Raw genomic sequence first — 24,419 nt, forward strand, 5'->3', positions numbered from 1 at the left:
CATCAAACTGTAAATTAAAATTCATCAGAGCAATCTGCTTCACCGTTACAAGTTTTGTGTTTAGTGCCACTTCTTGTAGTATGGAGAAACCTTCAAGTTTAGCCAAATTCTGCAGCTCCATTACCACTTCAAATTTAGCCAGAGGGAACTCTTGATCATCCAACATGTGATAAGCATAGGTGATTACTGGCTGCATCACGTTTCAAACTTGGCAGTGTAAGTAATTGGGGTAGTAACTGCAATATGAACCCGTGTGTGCTGACTAATGCACCAGACAGCCACCTTGCTGTGCTAACAGGGCAATATTATAACTATGGTATATTAATATTTAATCTATATAAATCTCGGAGTTCGCCTGTTCAGTTATAGCGATAAAGTCTTAGCTACAAAAATCACCTTCGTACTGGATTTGAACTCACGACATTCAAATTGCAAGTTTACCAACACGAGTGTAACCACAAGGCTAAGCTGTTGTCATTTCCATCGTCATATATCCCCCATAATCTTTTAGCGAATTGCGATTTGAGAATGTGTGCCTTTTATTATTAACTGATATTACTTTGTGCATTGGTTATTTTTTTGAATTTTTTACCATTAGGGGGAGGCGGAGTAATTGTGTCACAAAGTAATTTTTGCCAATGCACTATGTGGAAAACTATTATACGTATGGTATTGTCTTCTCTCTCTCACATAACAAGCATTGGATGGTGGCCGTATTGTTTCCTGTTTCTTTTCTTCAAAGCGCATGGTGAGTAATTTATTCTAACTTTAGACCTTTTTTTAATGATGCATGGTATCTGGGAATATTTTTTTGAAGAATGAACTGTGAAAGCTACGCCATACCATTTATTATTTTTCAAGATGTATGTTGGGTATAATGACATCATTGTGTAAATTTATTCTATGTAATACTTTTTTCATAATTTCAGTTTTTGTTCACAATAGAGGCTCAGGGTAATTTGAGCCACTGACATTGAGGTAATTTGTGAAACAACTACCCCTTGCCTTTACTGTGACATATAACTTCATATAAAATTTTGTTTATACATGTATATAGATTTTTACTGGTGAACCTCTACTTTTATTAGCTCACGTCAACTGCTACAGTAAAAAAATGCCACAAAATTATGTAAGAATGACAATGCGTGCTGACAATAGCAGCAAAATGCAGCTAAAAAAGGCTGTTAAATTGGTTCATTAAGAGAAGTCCAGTATCAGAAATGCTGCCCAAGTGTATGGTCTGAACAGATTGACATTGGCTAGGTATATCGCTAATAATAAGCAAAGAGGCTACAAGAAAACTGCTGTTGCTCACACGGTTTTTATCGATAAAAAAAGAGATCTATAGCTGACCATATTAGAACTTTAGATGATTGCTTTCATGGGCTCAGCGAAGACAAATCTCAAAAACTCAGAAAAGAGCCGAGTTGGAAAAAAAGTTGAAAAAGCTTCTAAAAAGGAGCAAACGTGAAGCGCCAGCAAAGAAGTGTAAAGTTGAAAAAGCTCCGATACCCAAGTCATCATCAGAAGAACATATAGGAGTTGAATCGCTACAGACAAATTCAGACAGTCCAATTGATGAATTTGATGAAACTGACATCCTAGAGCAGCCTACATTAGCTAAGAAGGGGGATTTTGCGCTGGCTCAAGTATGTGATTGATAAAGCGCACTACAAGTTCAATGTCAGAAAAACTCTTGTAGAACACAATATCTAAGTTAAATTTACGCGCTAAGGAAAGGAGCCAGCTGCATCATTCACTTTCTCTGACAATAATGATCTAGATTTGATCACATCTAATGATGTGGTGTTATTGTTTAGAAAACCCATTTTTATCGCTATCCATATTTTATTCGGGGAAGTTCTGCCATTAACAAAGTTTGATAGAAAATGGTACCGTTGGTCACCTTGTAAGTTTTATTCAAAACGATTAATATATCTTGTTAGAGAACATATGAAACTAAATACATACAAATATTTGGGTGAAAAGACAATAGTATTTACATTCAAACCGAAAAATGGCGCAAATTACCCCCCTTCCCATACCTATTTTTTTATTTAAATTTTCAAATGAGCCGTTACACTTGTTTACACATTTTGGTGAATCTGCAAAAGCTAAATAGTTTTCACATGGACAATTGTATTATCTGAAGTAGGAATTGCCTCCACATTCTCTCTCTGTTTGGTCAGACACAGTATCAGACAAATAATGTCTGATATCTCATTTTTACATTTGCACCAGTATCGAGAGGTACTAGTATCGTCCACCAAAGTTTTGAATATAACAAGCTTCTGCTGCAACAATAACTTTTTTATACACACTTCCATGTACTGATTGTTCATTTGTTCTCATAATTTATTTGAACTGCACTAAAACACTTTTCTCAGGGTATGCAGTTTTAAAGTTAGAATGGTAAATGTTGTATAATGTTAGATAAAAACAAGTTTTCTGTAAAGACTTTTTTGTTACCCGGGCAACATCAGGCATTCACCTAGTCTTTATTATAGTAAAAACCATGTTCATCGGTCCAAAATCAGGGTTGGACTTCGGCAAGAAATTGCTTTGTACTCGGCTTTACTCTAATAAAAACTTGGTACAAAAGATTGCTTCATACGAGGTTCGAACTCATGACAGAGCTTGACAACACTAAAACAACTGCTCCAAGTAGCCACACTGTGCATTTAAAAATAATTGTATATACAGTTAATATACCTGACAATCTCTCACGCTGCACCAAACTGCTAGAGCACTACCGAGTTATTGATTAATAACCATTCATAACAGCAATAAAACTTGCTCAGCGTGTTGCTATATGTAGATGTATATTAGCATGGATTAGCGAAAAGACAGTCTCACTAGCTAGGACTGTCAGCCTCACTAGCTAGGAGTGTCAGTCTCACTAGCTAGGAGTGTCAGTCTCACTAGCTAGGAGTGCCAGTCTCACTAGCTAGGAGTGTCAGCCTCACTAGCTAGGATTGTCAGTCTCACTAGCTAGGAGTGTCAGCCTCACTAGCTAGGATTGTCAGTCTCACTAGCTAGGAGTGTCAGCCTTACTAGCTAGGAGTGTCAGTCTCACTAGCTAGGACTGTTAGCTTCACTAGCTAGGAATGTCTGTCTCACTAGCTAGGAGTGTCAGTCTCACTAGCTAGGACTGTCAGCCTCGCTAGCTAGGAGTGTCAGTTTTACTAGCCAGGACCGCCAGTTTCATTAGCTCGTAGTGTCAGTCTCACTAGCTAGGAGTGTCAGTCTCACAAGCTAGGAGGGACAGTCTCACTAGCTAGGATTGTCAGTCTTACTATCTACGCCATAATTTTAGCTCACAGTAAATTTATTCAGCCTCCTTGTGTGACCCCTAGTTCTCTGTTTGAAAGGGAAATATAGTTTTCAAACAATGAAGATGACAGCCTGATATGGTTATTTTAAAAGGATATCCTTTGGTTGCCATGTAAAACAGTGACCTATTATTTATAACTATTAATGGGATTAATCCCATTTTCTCACTGGCACCTTGATAAGCCTTTCAGTTTAGCAAAACGACAATTGGAGGTACAAATCGCTCTGGCTTATCCAGCATGCAAATGAAAACGTTGCTTTTAATAATGTTTATATGGTGTATTAGCATTTGAAAGTTTCCACTACATTGACATAGACACTGCACAATGCTGTAGAAAGAGAACTATTTATTGTCTCCAACACAGATTTCTGTTTCGAGAAACAGACGACAAGCCGCAAACAGAACTGAACTTTAGTACTAATCTATATTTGTGGCAAACAATTTCCAAAGTGAGGAGCGTCTGGCTGAAGAGGTTAGCAACAAGTTACTTTGCTGATAAGTTGAACACGATGCAGATAAACTTCAATAATGTTTATTATTTAATGTGCATTGTATATATGGCTACAGGGTTTCGTATCAACTATTCATCACATCCTGACAGTCATGGTAATTTTTGTGGCATGCTCTAAATACCTTACAAATGCAGCGGCTAAAATTTGACAGTTTATTTTTCATAAGTAATCTTTGTAACAATTAATCAATGTTTTTTATAATAAGGTTCGTCCATTTGTCTGAAACCATGGTTAGAGATTGGGGAAAAAGATTGCTTCATAAGGAATTTGAACTTACAACAATCAGCTTACTAGACAGACATGCTAACACCGGGGCCAATTCAATGACTACAAGTCTTGTTGAAAAATTTTGCAGAGAGTCATTACATTGGACAACCTCCTTCGGCACACTAGACTGCCAGGATATTAGTTACTGATAATACTGCATCTGATCTGATCAAGACTGAAGTTTCTATGTAGAACTTTCTAATGAAAAACTGACCACATCCAAAATTAGTTTCAATGCCACTTTATTTCGCACCAATCTTTACCCAAATTTGAAAACAATTTCAGATAAAAATTCAAATAGTTGCTCAGAAAAGACCAAGACATTAGCATCACTGGGTGATGGGAATCCTGACAGAAATATACACTAGACCAAGAAACAACCCCTTACAACACCGAGTTACTCACAAAATCAAATACAGAACAAACAAATCAAATAAATTAATTGCATTAAGAAGTAATCTATTGTGTAAAAAGTTACAAACGGTAATTATATATACAATTTCATGAGCAAGACAAAATGGATTGTGCTGAACGGGATCTCAATGTCCATTGGCATGTGTAACATCATTATAAAATACAGCAAAACAAGAAAACCATAATCAATTTGAATAGCATTTTCATAACCGCAGTCAACCATAATATATGAATATGGTTAGTGGTAGTAACCACATCTGTACGTGATGCAAACCTACTAGGAAAGGTCGGTAAATGATTTGAGCTGCAGATTGAACAGGCTTGTCCAGTCTCTACGATAAACATTTCAATGTAAAATAGGTGGCATCTGATGCCAGTCTAGTAATGATCATATCATTGTGGTCGAAGATGAGGTGGCATAGTTGAGCAGGTAACACCTAAGTGCAGGATATTTCATTGATATAATGTGACATATGATGTCACGAAAGTACTAAACAAAATAATAATGCCACGATCAAGTCATCATTGCTGATCAGAGCTTACCAATGTCACATCGAATGCTACGCTGACCTTAGTGGCTATCGCCAATCATACAGACGTTATCTCCAATTGATCCTACTCATGGGTGACGAAGCCACCATACGACAGCTACAAGGGTGACGCAAGCGGCAGCGTATCCAGCTATCGCTGGTAGAGAGTCGCGTAGAATGTTGCGATTGAATACCTCGATGGCTCCCTGCCAGCCGCCCTGACTGGCAATCCACTCGGCTATTGATTGGGTGGTGCGAGTGACAACATTTGTTATCCGCTCAACTGTTATGAATCTGACAAAGAAGAGGCCAGTGTTACCGTATATACATGTATATTACTTCAAATAGCGAATAGAATGCATGTGGTGTGATCATATTTACATGTATTTAGCCTACATTATCATTAAAAAAATTATTTTACAGCTGTTTGATTTACATATTTGAAATACTAAATGATGATTAACTTAATATATAATTTATGACTATTGACTCAAATCAATGAGTAACAATGTTGCAAATGAGAATCTTAGTTTTTCAACAAAGCCCAGTTCATTTTGCACATCACTCTACATGTAAAAAGGATAGAACACACAGTAGTGAAAAGACTAGTATACAGTAGTGATTGTGATGTACTAGTACACAGTAGTATATATGATAGACTAGTATACAGTAGTAAATATGATAGACTAGTATACAGTAGTAAATATGATAGACTAGTACACAATAGTAAATATGATAGACTAGTATACAGTAGTAAATATGATAGACTAGTACACAGTAGTAAATATGATAGACTAGTATACAGTAGTAAATATGATAGACTAGTATACAGTAGTCAATATGATAGACTAGTATACAGTAGTAAATATGATAGACTAGTATACAGTAGTAAATATGATAGACTAGTATACAGTAGTAAATATGTTAGACTAGTATACAGTAGTAAATATAATAAACTAGTATACAATAGTAAATATGATAAACTAGTATACAGTGGTAAATATGATAAACTAGTATACAGTGGTAAATATGATAGACTAGTATACAGTAGTAAATATAATAGACTAGTATATGGTAGTAAATATGATAGACTAGTATACAGTAGTAAATTTGATAGACTAGTATACAGTAGTAAATATGATAGACTAGTACACACTAATAAATATAATAGACTAGTCTACAGTAGTAGATATGATAGACTAGTATACAGTAGTAAATATGATAGACTAGTGCTAGTCACGAAGCATACACTTACCTAACTAACCACCTAACAATGTTAGACATGAAGTCTCCAACACCCAATCGTAGAACATCTAGAGCCAAATGGTAACCGAACTGGAGCAATGCTACTATTCTCCCCATAGAAAGGCCTCCAGAGTCGAACAGTCTGTAAACCATTCATCAAAAATAAAAATAATAACATACATTCACAAAATGTGGTGTCTTTAAATCTTGTCAGTATACATAATACAGAGGCACACTAAGACATGATAGCAGTTTCTCCAGAAGTTTCAGTTCTCTCTTTTTTGCAACTATGTAACGTTGTTATACTATTACTTCCTATGATTATGACAATCTATGAGCTAATAAACTGACAAGTAGAAAATATGTCTGATAAATTATCTTATCACAAATGTTCAGAACACAGCTGTGTCAGAATTTACACAAAATACAGTACATCAAAAATTGTTTCAATAATTTCCATTTATCAGCAAAGATCATCAAAAAACTGCCATTTATATTTTGCTTTAGCGGGCGAAAAAAGAAACTTATCTTAACACCACCATACATGGGTATGCTTAATCTAATCTCATTTAACCACTGTGAAAATCATATTTCTACTAACGGCCAGTAATAATGGCATGCTTCTGTCATGTGGTGACAATGCTTGGTAGTGTTCTCTAGTAGAGAAACACACAGCCAGGACTAGGTTTTTATAAGCTACCTTGGGTGGTCCTAACACTTATCAAGGGCTTCTTCTGGAACTGTCAGATCAACCTGAAGGGATGCATTTTGCAACACGTCTAGTCTGACAGAGCCATGTAGCCATTTCACTTGTCCAACGTGCGAAGGATAGAGGTGGATCTTTAACGTGCCCACGTTGTCAGTGTGGCACACGGGGACTCCAAGTTAAGTTCTAGATCCGAAAGACCCAGCAATTTAGGGTTGAAAGCTTGCTGAGAGCTTTTTGTCAGATTGGCATTAAGCAGGGCTCGAACCACCAACCCCATGATTGACAGTCAAAGATGATACCACTAAGCCACCCTGACACCCTTAACGGCCAGTAGGTCCCAGTAGGGCCAGTAGGCCTTAACCCCTTATTACGGCCAGTAGGTAAAATAAAAATGCTTTTAACGAGATTCAAACTCGCTAACACCTGTGCCAATTGACTACCTTGTCACATTTGGGAATAATTGTGTAGTTCGTACACCTGATGATTTCTCATGGAATACTAGACTGACTACCAGGGTACTAGTATAGATAAAACAACTTTGTTAATACCAGCTACAGACTATCGTATCTAAACATCGCTTGAAACCTCAACTCTCATCATTCCATGTAACCATTGCTGGGAACTGTTGCTCATGCAATAATAGAAATTAAATTAGTTTTTAGAATTAGTTTATGAGAATCTGTATCAGCAATGAAAACTTTGGCGCAAAGCCGCCTGCAGTAAATAATACACATAAATATATTGTGGCAATCAGCAATAAAATGGAAACTCAAATATAACGAGACTAACTTTCCAAGTATCTTTTCTTCTAATTGATTAAGATTTCTAACAGGTGTTTATGTCTATTGTCTATTTTTAAAGTGAGTATTCTATGTAATGACATGAACAACGTTGCCTATATTTAGTTGTTCATATACATAATTGCCTATATATATATGAACAACATTGCCTATATTTAGTTGTTCATATATATAGTTGCCTATATATATATATATATATATATATATATATATATATATATATATATATATATATATATATATATATATGAACAACATTGCCTATATTTAGTTGTTCATATACAGTCAAAATGGATAACTCGAACTTCACGGGACCGAGCGAAAGTGTTCGAGTTATCAGAGCGTTCAAGTTATCAGAGCACTGTCACAAGTCCATGTATTTATTTATTTATTAGTAGATACATGTACATATACAAACTATAATATAAATCAAAAGCACAAATGGCTTGTTTCAAATTAAATGTTTCTAATGTAATGTTTAAAACTTTTTTTATCAAAAAGTATAGGAGATTTTTCTATCACTTGAGATTGGTTCGTTGTTTGAGGTGATGTTATTGCCAGGATGTTTTTTAGATTAAAATTGGCAAAACTTGATCATTGTTGAAATGCTCAGAAAAAACAACTTTTTCTTTTGAGCGTTTTAACCAAGATCAATTTTGTCGATTTTTCTTGAAGTTTATGCGGAGGTCACCTCACTTTTCCATGCTTCCTGCTTCGCTAAGCGGATGTTTGGTAAAAATCAAAGTTCACCAAACCTTTAGAAAAGTCGTTGACCAAAATATTTTGCCAATGGTGGTAATAACGACGCCTATGAATTATGAAAAGTTGAGGTTTACCTCTATGACTTGGAATAAAATCATTTTTTAAAGCGTTAACAACTGTCTCGGCTGTTGGCCAAAAAACTGTTCGAGTTAGCAGAGTTGAGGTCGAGTTATCTAAAGCAATTTATCAGTTAACCATGTGTTCGAGCTATTCGAGGGCGAGTTATCCATGTTTGACTGTATATATATAGTTGCCTATATTTAGTTGTTCATATATATATAGTTGCCTATATATATATGAACAACATTGCCTATATTTAGTTGCTCATATACATACTTGTCCATATATAAAGATGGATTTACATGAAAAGGCTGATCAGTCGAGTCGCCAGTCAACATTTTCATACTAATATTAGCGTTTCTGCAGTGGTTTTTCTTTATGCACAATTCATTTTCGAATCACAAAACAATCACCTGCCTGTGTTAAGACAATAGCGAACAACATGTTTACAGCCCATGCTGAGCTTAGTATCACTTCGCAGAAACTTTATTTTTTGTCGAAATTTTTTCTTTACAATAACCAGCCATGGACATTACAGATATGGAGGTTTCCCTAATTGTAGATCAGTGGACTTTGGGTGATTATCTATTGAGCACTAGTACTAGTGATCATTTAATTTTTAGCAATAACAATGATATCGTAAGCTATAGTAATAGTAAAAACATGTCGGACTTAGACCATGCTCGACTTGTTACTCATGCTAATAGCAGAAGAGATCGAAAAATAGTCGATTCTATAAAGCATTTGTTGCCTTTTAATTGTTAGCGGTGACCAGGCATGCTAGATGTTACAAATCGTTACTAATTATAGATCTGTGTACTTTGGGTGATTTTTATTAAACCATAGTATCACTGATAGTTATTATTCATATTTTATTCGTAATAATAATGCCATAATGTGTAATGATATTGATAAATCGCTCACCTCAAACATGCTCAGTCTTTTCGAAAAAAAATGAAAGTGTTTGTTCTTATTCTGCAATGCATTTAAGGTATTTTTCATGGCATCAGCTGATGTACAGTTTTACACTTCCTAATTTAGTTAATTACTAATCACAATCTATTCCATCGACCTTCTTGTTATGACAATTTATATGCACCCTTGTCAAATACAGACTTTGCTGAATATTTAATTCTGTGTGAGTAAAAAATTAATTTGGTAGTGAGAGAGTTAACAGTGGCATGAGCAATCAAAGCGCACAGATAAAGGCCAAGAAACCTATATGGAAGTGAAATGAAACAACACATTCTGGTGACAGATACAAAACCTACTGTGAAGACAGTGAAACAGACTTACTTCATCGCAACTCCCTTAAACGCGTCGTAAGCCTCTTCAAATGCTCCCTGAGTAATATTCAATGACCTTGACATCTGTTGGAACTCTACCTGATATTTGGCATCTATCTCATCTCCAATAGTGGCAAGCCTTCGGCCAAGAGCTGAAACTTTGCTGCAAGGCAAGACAAATCCATAAATCCAACAATTATAATAACAGTAATGGAAAATGCAGCAACAATAAAATGCATCCATTCATACTTCAAAAACAAAACATTTAAAATAGCATATTACCTAAATTATCATTTTTGATTATTGAATAAGACAAGTCTTTGAAGGACATATGAATGTCATCATAATAACCATTGTTGTTATGGTTACCATTGTCGCTATGGTTATACTCTTGTCATTAAGTTTGCCATATCGTCCATAATGCTGAAGTTCAATTAAGCCATCAATGCAATATAAATGGATAAATTTGGTTAGTAAGAACAAAATTAGCTGAAGATAATACAATGGTAGGTTGTCACTTTAATAGAACCTCAAAATGTTATTTGACTATACAAACAGCTCGGAGGCTGTGTATTGCCAAGCCATTAAAACTTGAAAAGTGGAAATGGTTAGGTTCGAAGTTTCTGCAGAGTTCATAGTGAGAGATTGTCTCAAAGTCTTGTAATTCAAGCAGCTTGTAAAATAGAGCAGTCAGACGCAAAGGTATGGAGTCGCTCAATGATTTTTGATATGCATATACAACCAGTTGTAATTTGTCTTAATAAAGACAATAATACAAACACTTTGTATCATTTTAATGCTCAGAATCTTCTCTACCTGTTTTTCTTATTTACTAGTATTTAAAAACAATACTCTGGTTATTATGTTGCTAAGCATCGTCAACTATTTAATAAATATTTTTTTACTCAATACTATTTTGAGAAATGAACGCTTAAAATGTCAAAAATGATTAAATCTATTCTTCTAGGGAAGTAGAAATGTTCAACACTTGAAAAAACTTCAAGGAATTTAAGACTATGGTTTGAAAGAAAGAATTAACCAATTAACTGTTGCTAATGTTACAATAATACAGAACAAATCTCAGTAAGTGAGAATATTATGTAATTAGGAGGATTAAAGTTTCAACTCTCATACAGTAGAACAACATCACAAAAAAGTACACTATTAAGATTAAAATGATATACAACTTGATTATATTAAAGTTGATTATATTGGGCTTATTGAGTCCTAAAGTTCAAGTGTATAAAAATTACATAAATTATCAGGTGGCTCCATACTTTTACACATGACTGTACTTGTAGAATTACCTTGGAGCCTGTAACTATAACGACAAGAAAAAAAAAGTTCTTTTAACATTTCATATATTACGAAATACTGCAAGTTTACTCAGACCTCTGTAAATCAACTTTATCAAAGTCCACAGGCTAATTAGCCTTCAAATTGTGCAACTTGATTTAGAATTCACTTAATCTCAGTAACAGATATACACGCATCGTAACTTGAAGCAATTTAATACACTAGACGTCCCCATAACACAAACCCCCCTTCAAGCAAATGCTAGTGAACATAAAGTTCACAATAGTGCAAATTTATGTAAAGTTTTTGCATCGTATTACATAAGAAATTACAGGCAATGTACAGCGCCAAGTCGGGACAAATTCACAAATTTGATTGGCATAAGAGTTCCATAGTTCCATAGCCTTAAAAGCATCGTTTACTATTTCTCAAATTTTTTGGTTTGTTTGCTTTATTTTAGACATACAATTTTTTTTGCAGCATAGACCTAGTGGTGGAAACAAAAATGAAAAAAAGATTGATTTAAATTGACATTGAAGGCGTGAGTTCTCCTTAATCTAACATAATATTACCGTAGTCCTTAAATCAAGTGTAGGTGATACTAAAAAAAGAAAAGTTGTCGATACAACTGAACAATACTACAATACAATACCACAGTTACTGTACAATCATTAAATTAAAGAATTATGTTTAATTTCTTTTATTTTGCATGGCCAAAGGCTAAAGTTTGGGACGATATTTACGTGTATTTTACTGTTCATATAACATAAAATTCCTGTAGCGTAAACGTTCTCAGAACGGACTATTTATGTTGTAGGAGCGTCTGCTACATATACATACAAAACTCAACATATACTTATAGCGAACAACAAAAATGACGGCAGTCGATAAAAACGTGGCCACCTCACTCACTTGCTTGATTACACAGGGCTTTTCCAACAATGGCGAGTCTGTGGGTGGGTCATTGCTTTTAATAAAAAAACAGTTAGAACATCAAATAAAACTTGAATGATTTAAAGATTACGCTAAAACGCAAACGTTTTTTTTCTCTCCAAAAATACGAAGTTGCAAGTGGTTCAATCTTTTACGCAATTAAACAGCTATAGTTTTATAAAGCGATTGCATACTAATGCCAAGGGTCGAGCTAGTATGCACACAGTATGCATTTGAGATAAATATTGCCTGTAAGTTTTTTTAGCATGGTCAATAGTAAACAGGAAGCGGAGGTCATTTGTAAAACTAAATGGTTTACACTGTGTCTTAGTAAATTAGAATTAGTAATGAAGAGTATACCCATCACACACTCTACCACTAAAATTACGTATTGCAGAATATATGGTTTCATTTACATGTCTCAAAAGAGAGACAACAATAAAAACCTTTTTAAAACTATTTTTTACTTTAATCTTACTTTATTTTTTACAAACAATTTAAAGCTTGACAATTAGTTTTTTACATAATTTTAAATAATACAGCGTTTTAATGCTATACATAATTCTTTAAAATATTTAATGTTGCTTTTTAGCAACATTAAATATTTAGATGAATTTATTAAATATTTAATAATTTATAAATTATTAAATATTTATAACATTAAATAACAGCTTTTTGAATGAATCAAACAAAGTTTTAATACATTGCGGTAAGGATGTTTCCTGTGACATACGATGGATTCAACATACAAAGCATAAATCAGAAAGGAATAACTTCACACATTGAAGATTGACTATATGATTATGGTTACAGCAATGGCTTATTATAGAGGCTAAAAATACAAACGTTTGAGGCCTCTTGGTAAAATTTTCAAGGAGAGTTGGTGACTCTGGAACATTTTGAAGTCCTGCCTGCCGGTCTCTGTGGTATCGTTCAAACATGTAATTTTGCATGACCTCTTCACTCTGTTCCACTACTTCTCTAGACTGAGGATCTTCTGGGAGACATTCGCTATCAAGTGCCTGTAACATCTAGCCAGTTAGCAAAATATCTCATATTATTATCACATGACACCTGCAATATGATGTCAACAAGCAAAATTGCTATATTGCTACCACGTGACACTTGTAATACCTGCATACTATAAATAAAACGGGTAGATATAGATCGTGTTAACTTTAATAAAATATTTTCTATCTATGACGATTTTCTATCTATTTTTGCTCTTAAAACATCGAAAACATTAAAGCTTAAGATACAATACCAAAAATCACAGAAATTGATAATGAAACAGCAAAAAAATTTAACAGATCAGTTACATCAAAAATCGTGTGAAAAAGAAAACAAAACAGCAATGGCACGTTTACTTCACATCTTTGAAGAAGAATCCTCCACCAAAACAATTTAAGGTAACTTGACTGGAGGACTGTGTCCCTAAAAAAATCTCTTCGGTAGAGGCGACGTCCTCCTAGATGGCTCCTTTTTGTGAAGATTTACTGACGCAAAACTTCTCCCTTTTTTGAGAACCTTCCGAAAGTGGCTCATAACAACGTCGTTAAACGTACAAACATGCTGTTTCCAGAGCTGTTCCGAACGTTGAATTCAAATGCGCATGTTCCGGTTTAGTCAAAAACCGAATTAATGGTCGAGACCCGAGACAAACAAATCTCAAATTTTTTAGTCGAGAACCGAAGCGTTCGAGGTTCCACAGTAGCTGTCTAATGCTAAATTCAGTATTACTTAATATTATAATATAATATTATAATATGATATTATATATATTGTAATATAATATTATATCTATTATAATATTATATTACTAAATTATGGATATTTGTTAGACGATTGTCAAAGCCTGTCATACGTACAAAGAAATACGCAGAGTAGTTCATGACAACCAACATTGTTACAGCTAATGCAATCAAATGATACATCCAGCAGGTATAATTGTTTGTTCATATAACAGAGACAAACTTTCGTCAGACTACAAGCGTTTTTCAACAGCATAAATGTGTTCAGCGTTAAAATTTTCAAAACTACAGTGATTAAAAATATTGTATTAAACATTGTACATAATAATAAAATATTATAGATGAAATACTGTAGGATTACTAGGAGAAACCTGAATAAGGCTATTAAAATTACCTTCACATGTTAATCATTAAATATATGCATTTAGCCTACTATCTGCAAGAAAAAGCGGGCAAAGAAGAGAATACCTCACCCTATTTCTTATGGGCCTAAGCCTGAGACGAGATGGAGGAGATGGCCCCATTGAATATCTTCTCCCAGGCTCTGCTGGATTATTCGGCTCTGATGCATTTGCTGATTTGGGTCGGGTAACTGTAAAAAATTATGGAGAAATGACAGCTCATTTGCCTTTCAAATTATAGACAAGAGTCACCGCAAATAGAAATATACGTCAAAGGTTTCTGAGCAGTTGGCTATAAAACAGAGCTGCAAATGTGTGTGTTGAGTTTACTATTTTTGTTTCATGTTTGTGTTTATAAGTACTTGGATTCTCGAACTTCATTTGGGAATATTTTATATACAATCAAATGATTATTTGAAGGATGCAGAAATACACATAAAAACATTAGCCAGTGAAGCCACCTCCATTTTAATTTTAGTTTTGTTTTAACTACAATTAATTTTAACTGTTAATATGTAGGCATATCTTTTTTGAGTGCAAATAGTCTCAGAAATTTCAAAAACCTAGCAAATAAACTTTCATCTCAATAAAAAAAAACCTACATGCAAACCCTACCTTTTTGCAACTTACATGAACTCTAAAAGAATTTTCGAAAATGTGCATCTAAGATCAGATCTATCGAACATTAATCCTTCGCATGGCTTTAGTGAGAACCAGATGGTGTATCAGGTTGCAATGGCAACACTACTTGTACCAGAGAGCAAATAAACAGACACCTCAAACAGCCTCAATACACTGATCCCATTATTCTTCTAAGATTTCATTCAACAAGATCTTGTAAATATTTATTTAATTTGGACAATAAAGTTATTTTTAGAGTTTGCGTTCACTATTTAATTTCAGTACATATAAAACTTGTAATTTGAGATTGAACTTTACAGTAATTGTACATTGTAATTTACATTAGAATTATAAAGGGGCTGACTTCAACATGCAATTACTCAATCAGGGTACTTTCTCTTTTGGATGCATCTGAAACAAACATTTTCAGTTTTGCATCAAACTGAAATTAAAGAAAAGAAAGAAAAATTTTATGACACGACACTTTAAGATGAGCAAAACAACAGGAAAAAGAATAATGTAAGGATGACCTTGAAGTACATTTAGATTTGCTTTGGCTCATATAATCAAATTCCTTTCTAACACCATGATGAAATACCAGTTAAAGACAAAAAGCAAGTCAATATACTCACCATATCAAACAATGAATATATTATCAGAAACACAAAGTATAGACATGCACAAACATGCGATAAAACATTTGACAAACTTTCCATGGCAATATCGAAAAAGCATAATAATCTTTACATAATACTAAGTAGTTATTATTTGCATATAGTTCTGACCAAGCTTCAATAGTCTGTTAACCTAATGTTAAGCCAGGATTCTATACATAGACACGAGGATGTCACAAAACCTCATCCCTGGGGATACCAAGTCAAGCAAATGAATCAAATGAATAATAGATAGATACAACACTCATGCACAAAGATTTCCCCCAAATATGTACAACCATTCTCAAACCTGGTTGGTAAATGGAGTTATCACTGACACTGGATGGAACCCTCGACCCAGGTGAAGGACCTGTAGGTAGAATGAATGACCTGTTATCTGTAAACCTGGGACTCGGGTTTGGACTACGGAAAGGTGAAATGTTGCGTATTGGAGAGTTGTCCCGACTTCCTTCTATTGTTATTGCTATAAGACAGGTGTTACGAGTTGTGGTTTAGTGACAGGACACTAGTTTTACAGTTGAAAGATAATGTTAACAAGTACAGTTATGAGTGTTAACAAGTACAGTTATGAGATGATTAAGGTGCGGTTACATCAGGGAAATTTGTTGGAGTTGTGTTCCCACTTAGAGAGATAGAAGACTTTTAGTCAGTTTGTGATTTAAAATACGCTTTTGCCAAGGCCAGCTCAAAACTGTGACTACAAGTGCGTCAGCTTTTTTAGCAAATGAAATACAACGCCAATACTAGCCAATACGTAACTATCCAATACTAGCCGAGAGGTTAGTACTACTAACCTTTACAATTCAGCGACTTAGCTTGCTCAACTTGCTAGCCTTGAGCTCATAAAAAATGATCTGGAAGTGTGTGGTTACAAAAAAAGATCACGGCTGCAACTCGATAAATAATTGCTCGATATATATTAATTGCAATGCTATTTTTAACTGAGCTTTTGGGATAACGGTATATACACCGTCATACTTGTATTTTCGACGCTTTTGCGAGATATGATTGGTAAACTTCATGTTACGCTCCGTCAATGATAGCTATCACCAACAGAAATATAATGCGCAATACTTCAGCGATCTTGTGTTGGCAACAAGAACAAAACCACTTTTACGCGTTTTTTTTCATTTTAAACCAAACAGATTTTATCTGCCAGAAAACAACTCAAACAAATCGTTCTAGTGTAAATGTACCTTTACAGTTAAGAGGTGACATATTAAAAATTGTTAAATATTTTCACAAACTTGAATAAAAAATGAGCCATGCAGGATATGGCAAAAAATTAAATTGGACAGCTTTACTTAAAATAATATAGCTCCATTTGAGCACAAAATATCAGAATACCTCTAGTTAATACTACGAAATGGATTATGTTACAGAGTATATTTCTATATTAGCAATATTTTATATCTAGAATATTTATATATTACGTATATATAAATAATCTAAACATAGAATATTTATATTATACAATAATATAAATATTCTATTAACACTATCTATATTCATATTATTTCTATATCATAACTTTCTACATTAGAAAATTTCATCTGATTTGACACTGGTTTGTTATCAGAGTGTAAAAAGGACTACATACTTTTTGACCAGAGAGTATCCAATATTATGTTATTGCTTTATGAATAACTTCTTGAAATGTACCAAAGCGTTTTTCAAGTTAAAAAACCAAAATAACACCATCGATAGTGGTTACAGATGAAGATGTTAGAAGTGTTAACAGAAGTGTTAACAGAAGTATTAACAGAAGTGTTAACAGAAATGGCTACACAGTCATATTTCGACATAAGAGTGCCCCAACATACGAGAAAGTCGTGAGAGAAGCCAAGTTTCAAGCGAGTTACTGCCTTGAGATACGAGAAACCTTTGAGATACGAGCATATAGGCAGGTTGTCGGTAGCCATTAAATGGCGAATTATGCGAGAGGCTGTTTTCGGAAACAGCATCGCTCAGTCTTTCTCGTCGAAAAAAGTTTCAATAAGGTTGGCTAAAAGTTAAGTGACAGCAAACCATTAAGCGAAAAATAAATAATAAAAATAATTATTTTTATTATTTATTTGCCGGAAACAAATAATAGAAAATTAAGACGATGACAAGATTATAGTTAAGTTTAGTAAAAAGATTAAAACTTAGTTTTGGGTAAGTGTTTAGTAAGCTAAATTCATTTAAATTAAATTCAAAGTTTGTGTTATGTTAAGTAGCGTCACAAAAGTCTGTGTACCGAACATGTAGCGGTGAAGTCTCTATCTCACACCGGCGTTAGCCACTACCTCTTTCTCGAAAGGTAAGAACTCCATACATTATTGTACGTAGAGCCTTTTCATTTTATTGCAGATCATAACAACTAAATAGGTTGGTGTTACGTTTTGTCAACGTAGGAACTGAATTACAAAAATTAAAAACAAGTCTTTTCATTGTAATATCCTGTTTTTAGGTGGTCTTTTCATAGTACGGGGAACGGATTAATTTGCATTTAGTTAGTTTATGTAAGAAATATTGCATTGAGATATGAGCACATTGACATACGAGCTCAGTCCCAGAACGCATGAAGCTCATATGTCGAGGTATAAAACTAATTGTGTTTCAGGTGCCTCGAGAAGTACTGTTAAAGGTTGGCGAAACAACAACGGATCTGAAACTTCCGATATCACAAGCTTTGGTTGAGGGAAGTAGCCCAAGTCAATGAAATGTCTATAGAGGCTTGCAACTGAACATGTTCAATTTTGGTCAAAACTCACATTTTATTGTTAATACATTGTTAGTGAATGCAATAATTACTTCACTTCTGCATAATCTATTGGTTAAATCAATTGGTTAAATCAATTGGTTAAATCTATTGGTTAAATCTATTGGTTAAATCTATTGGTTAAATCTATTGGTTAAATCGTAGTTTAAAATATATCAAATCCCGCAAGCATAAAACAAAAAATAGATGGAATGATGTTACTTTTACAACTCTGTTGGTCGATTCTAAAAACTGTGATTGTTTTAACCGAGCTGTGTCAACTTTGGAATACTCAGGTTCAGTTGTTGTGTAGCCTACTCTTAAAAGACAAGCCGTTTATGTTATGATACGGACAATACAACACGAACACTACAACACTCATACGATACAACACGGACACTACAACACTCATACGATACAACACGGACAATACAATTAGGTGAATAATACCAAAACAGAGACAATACGATGACAAAAACAAACAGCACAGATAGTAAAACAATTCAACAAACTTCAAAAAAAATATGGAAAACTACATGTACATCCAACTCAGACATACTAACGCGCTGGAGGCAATGCAAGTGCGCACAACTTCCATATCACCGGCAATACGAGAGAATATAACTACTGTATTACTGACAATACAAGTGCACATAACTACTGTATTACCAGCGATACAAATACACATATAAAAGAGAAGCCTGCAAAAGCATCTCTGGTCCTTGAGAGGCCTACCTCGGACTGCTGGGTGATTATCGGAAGGGTGACGATGCCTTTCCTTAGGACGTGTACCAAGTAGTGTGCTATCGTTGTCTGAGGTAGTTTGGTTAGGCGAGCTATTCGGTTCTGTAGTGAAAAAATTGGTAACATTACAAACATGCGAAACATTACGACCTCACCTAAATATTACTTGAAAATGTTTTCATCATCAAGAAGTTAGATGTCAACGGTATTCAAAACTTACAGCCATTTTAGTGAGTTCCCAGAACGCGTAAGTAAAGCAGCCACTATTTAGATGTTCATGGCCCATCATGTACACGGGATTGGTCATGAATGATTACCAAAACAATTAACTTCTGCTAATTTCTGTCATCTATGGCAAACATTCTAATAGAAAAAGGCGTAAGATGACGGGGACATGTGTAAAGGATGAGTCATGAGCAATTGCCATGACAATTATTATATTCACAAGTCTATGAAGGAAAGAGGAATCAAGGCAGACTCAGTCAGAGACACAAAGGATGTAGCTATGTGTAACATAAAATAAAGGGAACTAGACACAAACAGATGACAAGAGAAGGTAGAAAACAGAGCTGAATGGAAATCAGTGATAAAGCCTGAGCTATAAGACAGTCATTGTCGAAACAGCAGACTGCGAGGGAGGGAGGGAGGGAGAGAGAGAGTTTGACGCACCGTCACTTGCTGGTCTACATAGTGGACTAATATTAGAGACTGGCCGTTGTTGATCAGGAAGTCTGCAGACAGAAGTTGGTGGTGTGGCGGCTTCAGCCCCTGCTCCAGCATCTACGGCTCCAGGACTTGTACTGGAGTTACCTACACATAACATTTTTACAATAGTTAATATTCCTTATTAAAATGACAGCAAGCAATGAGTAGAAATACGAATAAAACTAAGAGATTACAAACTACAATTGACAACATTTGCATCAAGTAAGAAAGATATTTGAACACTCTCTGGATATAATGACATTGTCCTGGAATGCTTGTAACAAGCTAACTGAGAAAAATCGCACACAGACTTATTGATGATGACTGAGCAAAATAATAGTATAAACAAATAATAGATCAATAGATTGATTCATAGATCAATAGATTAATTAATAGATCAATAGAATAATTCATAAATCAATATTTAAATTCAACAAAAAGCACGCAATGATGCATTTAAAAGTGGTAAATCAGCAATTTCTAATTTGTGCAAAACATTGTTTAACCACAAACACTCAAAATACAGTTTTTAGTGAAATAAACTGGATACCTCTGAAGTCATATGTGTGCGCATGACTTGAAATCAGCAAATAAAAATGTATGTGGTTTGATCATATCTGTACAGATTGTTATCCTCGACCATTAAAAGTAAGACAAGTAACAATGGTGTAAATGGGAATTTTATTTTTCCAACCAACAAAAGTCCAGTTTATTTCGGTGCGCCCCATTATTACTGACTACATTGACGGTTCAAGTTCTAGGTTTGGTGCAAAAAAATGAGCCGCTGGTATAATTAATAGCTTAACTCTTTCGCTACCAGGAAAGATTACCATACTACCAGGTCTTGATTAGTGGGTAGTTAATTAGTCTATGGTCTCCACACTTAAACAAAAGGAAACAAATATTTGCAACCGTGGAATCAATAGGAAATACGTTTAAAATCATTCTGAGTATAGCCTCGCTTTGCAAAAACTTTATTTTTTATCCCAATTTCTTTTTAGCAATGACCAGTCATGTCAGACGCATTACAACTACAAAGGTTTTACTAATTTTAGATCAATGGACTTGGATTATTTTTATTGAAAAATAGTACTACTCAGTGATTATCTTACTTTTAGCAATAATCTGTAATAATATTGATAAATTGTTCGACTCGGACATGCTCACTATTGTTAGCATGTCTGAGTCGATGTTTCATGTCCGAGAGCAGGAGTCCGAAATGCATGAGCATTTTCAGACTAACGAAAAAACTGTAAAATGACTGAAAAAAGGTCTGAGCTCATCCTGCAACACATTTATGCAATTTTTATGGCATCAAAAGATTAAAAATTTTATGCTGAATAATTTGGTATCAAAATATATTTATATACCATGTGGTTCAAAGGTTATGACAATTTATATGCACCCTTGTCAAATATTAGGTTTTACCGAATATGTAATTCATGTAGTAATATGTATAATAATTTAATTTGGTAGCAAAAAAAAACTTCCACAAGGTAGGTAAAAACTATTCAATTTGAGACGAGAGCTTCGCAGCACAGGCCGAGTAGTAACCACTCAAAGCATAAATACAAGATATTGGAAACCTACCTGCAGACACATTGGCGCTGTTGTTGCTTTGAGCATCTCTATCATCCATTTGGCTGTTTAACTTTCTCTCATCAATGTTTATATATTTTATCTACAACTTTATAGAATGCATAACAGATATTTCATTTGTTTACGCATAGCACTGCCCAAGCTCGAAGAGAACAAAGATGTAAGTGCGATGACTTATTCCCCTACTGATTATGACATGTTAGACAGGTTAGTTTTTAACCTCATATCAAAAGTATCAGCATCATGTAGACAAGCATGACTCAACGTACCTTTCTAGGTTTTCAATTGACGAATGAAAATGCACAGAAATAATCAATGCCATTTGGCTATTTGGCACAATTCCAATACTATCAAACAGGATAAAGGAAAGGCTTCCTTTTCAATAAAATGCTTTTGGTGAGGAGAAAAAACGATTTAAGCTGCTTTATCAGTTTAGAAGCAAACTGAGTGCTATGAGTGACAGCAATACTCAACGTATCGAATGCTCCATCATATATTAGTCAAACGGCGAATGTAAATCAATTGTTAGCGAAACTTTTTAGCAACTACTCACTGATGATGAAAATTTGATTCAATTAAAACAAACATCTCTTAAAAGAATGTGATTTGGAAACCCTGAAAGGAATCACAATGGTGGATAGAATTAAATTCACATTGCCAAGCAGTATTCCACAGCACTCAGGGTGTCTTAAAAGTGGAGTTGACATAAAATTTGAACAGTCTGATTCACTTTTTATTACTAAGTACGTAATTTATATACATGTACAAGCTAAAAAGTTGTCATTCCTACTAAGACAGGATATATAGAACATGTATGGATATATTTAAACACATTCACAGAAATTTATATGATCACATCATACACCGTTATGTAAAACCTACGACTAAAAACTATTCTATTGCTTGTTTAACTCAACTTTTCAAATGCCTGACAATCTGGAAAAACCACAGATTCAGTAAGCACCATCTCAAGAACAAAAACAATACGTTTCTCAAGAATCTCCATATTTTCGACGAACATTCAGACTTGAAAATCTTTTTTAATGATTAAAAAACTAATCAATTTAAACATGCATTCTCAAAAATCTGATGAGATCCACTAGAACAACGATTATCAGCTATGAAAAAATATCCGATGATGAACACAAGATGCTCTTGAAATTTGTTGCACAAATAGTATCTACTCTTATTTAGGCATACGTGCAGCGAGTATTATAACAGATCACAAAACAAAAACAGAAATCAAAAATTCGACCAACCACACTAAGATCAATCTGGTCAAAAATTAAGCCTGCGTCATGAGCAGTCGACGAAAAGAGTAGTGCAACCCTAGAATAAGAGGAAAATGCGTTAGAAAACAAAAAACTAAACTTTAATTACACATTTGCAGCAGATATATTTAAAAAAATACATCTGCAACAACTATACGGCTAACATAAACCAGTTATGAGTTACTTTTCCATAGAAAAAAGTTTTTGGCTTGCAAGTGTACCATCATCCATCAGCTATTCACATAAAGCGCAGCGATTGTGACAGCTTAGCCTTTGCGCAGTCGAGTGCATATACAAATATCGTATTCGATCTTATGAAGTCTCCAAATATTAAAGCTCAACTATACGTATAAAGCATTTTAACACGCTCGAATAACCAAGCCGCTTTTCTTTCATTTATTACGTTTGGATAATTTGACTGTCGAACAAATTGTATATAATTGTTTAGGAATAGCAGCTAGATCCGCATTTCCTTTATGCATCTGCTTTTTCCTACAACCAAACTTGAAAACTATCTACATTTGTCGATTTGTCGAATTAATTTTTTACATTGAGTGTACTGTATCTTTATGTCTTTTTATGTCGGTTTTTCATTTTGTGTAAAATTTATGTTTAGCGCTCAACTTTACATATCTAAAACAAAAGTCTTATATTTAGACTAAATATTATAAGAAACCAAGTAAAAATTCTCCAGTTCCATTTGGTATCAATAGAAAGCATGCATGCGTCGTAAGATACACGTGCTGTGTTATAAGATTTATATTGCAAGTTGCTTGTTTTAGTACATTTTAAGACTGTAGGTTTTTCATCTATACATGTGAAACGCCTCAAGTATCGAATAAGCAGCTAAATGTAACTAACAAATCGAGACCTGTTTTATTTAGAAACAAACACGTTTGCTAATGGACACTAGCCGATTGGCTTAAAATTTTTACACTCATTTATACCTGCTGACGTGGACAAAGCTTACAACATTAATCTTTAATTATATAAGTAAAAAGGGAATTACAGACTATCAAGGAGATCCTCCCCTTCCCCATCAAAAGAGTCTAGAGGATAAACAAAGAACTCATACTTTATACAATACTACTTCAGAACCCAGCGTATGTCCTATCACGCTGATGTCGTCAGAGATGGATCAAACGGACAGATCGTTTGTGTTCTTGAATTGGTCTTAAGTCATGGCCAACGTGTTTATAATGAGACTAAAGAGCATAAATAATATTACAAATATTATTTAATAAATAAATAGTATCATAAATAAATAACATAAATAATCTCACTTAACTTTTCTATTACAGTTAAAAAAGTTAAGTGTATCGTCCAGACAAAAACTTGCCTGCTTTTCATAAAGAATAAAGATTTAGTGAATATATTTTGCAAGTTTTTATCTAAAATCGATGAACAGTGTTGTTTTGTCATGTCTTTTAATGTTTACTCAGTATTTTGAGTATGTTTCTTGTTATTTCATGTTTTTATCTGTTGCAGTTTGTTCTCGGTTTCATATTTCATTAGCAGCATTGTATGGATTCTAGTGTCTAAGTTTTCCAGTATTTCAGTTGAAAATTAAGTTGTTAAAAATTATTAAAAAACGTTGGAAAATTTTAACAGATGCGCTATCTCTTATACATTTGCAATTTCTGTACTCTAAAAATTTAACTAGTAGATAACGTACATGTATATCTTTAGATTCATATGCGGGTATCATTCCTTTGTGTTATTATTGACTTCTTGTGAGATGAGACCCAGTCAGTACAAAGAT

The 24,419-nt window shown here is 34.1% G+C and overlaps 1 protein-coding gene across 3 annotated transcripts; it reads right to left on the minus strand.

Moving 5' to 3' along the window:
- Positions 1–4,338: 4,338 nt before the first annotated feature.
- LOC137408338 (induced myeloid leukemia cell differentiation protein Mcl-1-like) lies at positions 4,339–22,929 on the minus strand. 3 transcript variants are annotated; one of them, XM_068094833.1, is made up of 10 exons: positions 22,842–22,929; positions 21,378–21,468; positions 19,752–19,892; positions 19,074–19,184; positions 15,885–16,058; positions 14,373–14,491; positions 12,995–13,170; positions 9,930–10,082; positions 6,313–6,444; positions 4,339–5,351 (listed from the first exon to the last, which is right to left on the minus strand). In XM_068094833.1, exons 2-10 carry the CDS (start codon positions 21,424–21,426, stop codon positions 5,147–5,149), a joined length of 1,260 nt encoding a protein of 419 aa, XP_067950934.1. In that variant the 5' UTR covers positions 21,427–21,468; positions 22,842–22,929; the 3' UTR covers positions 4,339–5,146. The 3 variants fall into 3 exon arrangements, with proteins under 3 accessions (XP_067950934.1, XP_067950935.1, XP_067950932.1); XM_068094834.1 differs by lacking the exon at positions 22,842–22,929 and having other exon boundaries at positions 4,339–4,859; positions 5,098–5,351; positions 21,378–21,753; XM_068094831.1 differs by lacking the exon at positions 22,842–22,929 and having other exon boundaries at positions 21,378–21,752.
- Positions 22,930–24,419: the final 1,490 nt, after the last annotated feature.

This window comes from Watersipora subatra, chromosome 11 (assembly GCF_963576615.1).
Source record: "Watersipora subatra chromosome 11, tzWatSuba1.1, whole genome shotgun sequence".
Lineage (NCBI taxonomy): Eukaryota > Metazoa > Bryozoa > Gymnolaemata > Cheilostomatida > Watersiporidae > Watersipora > Watersipora subatra.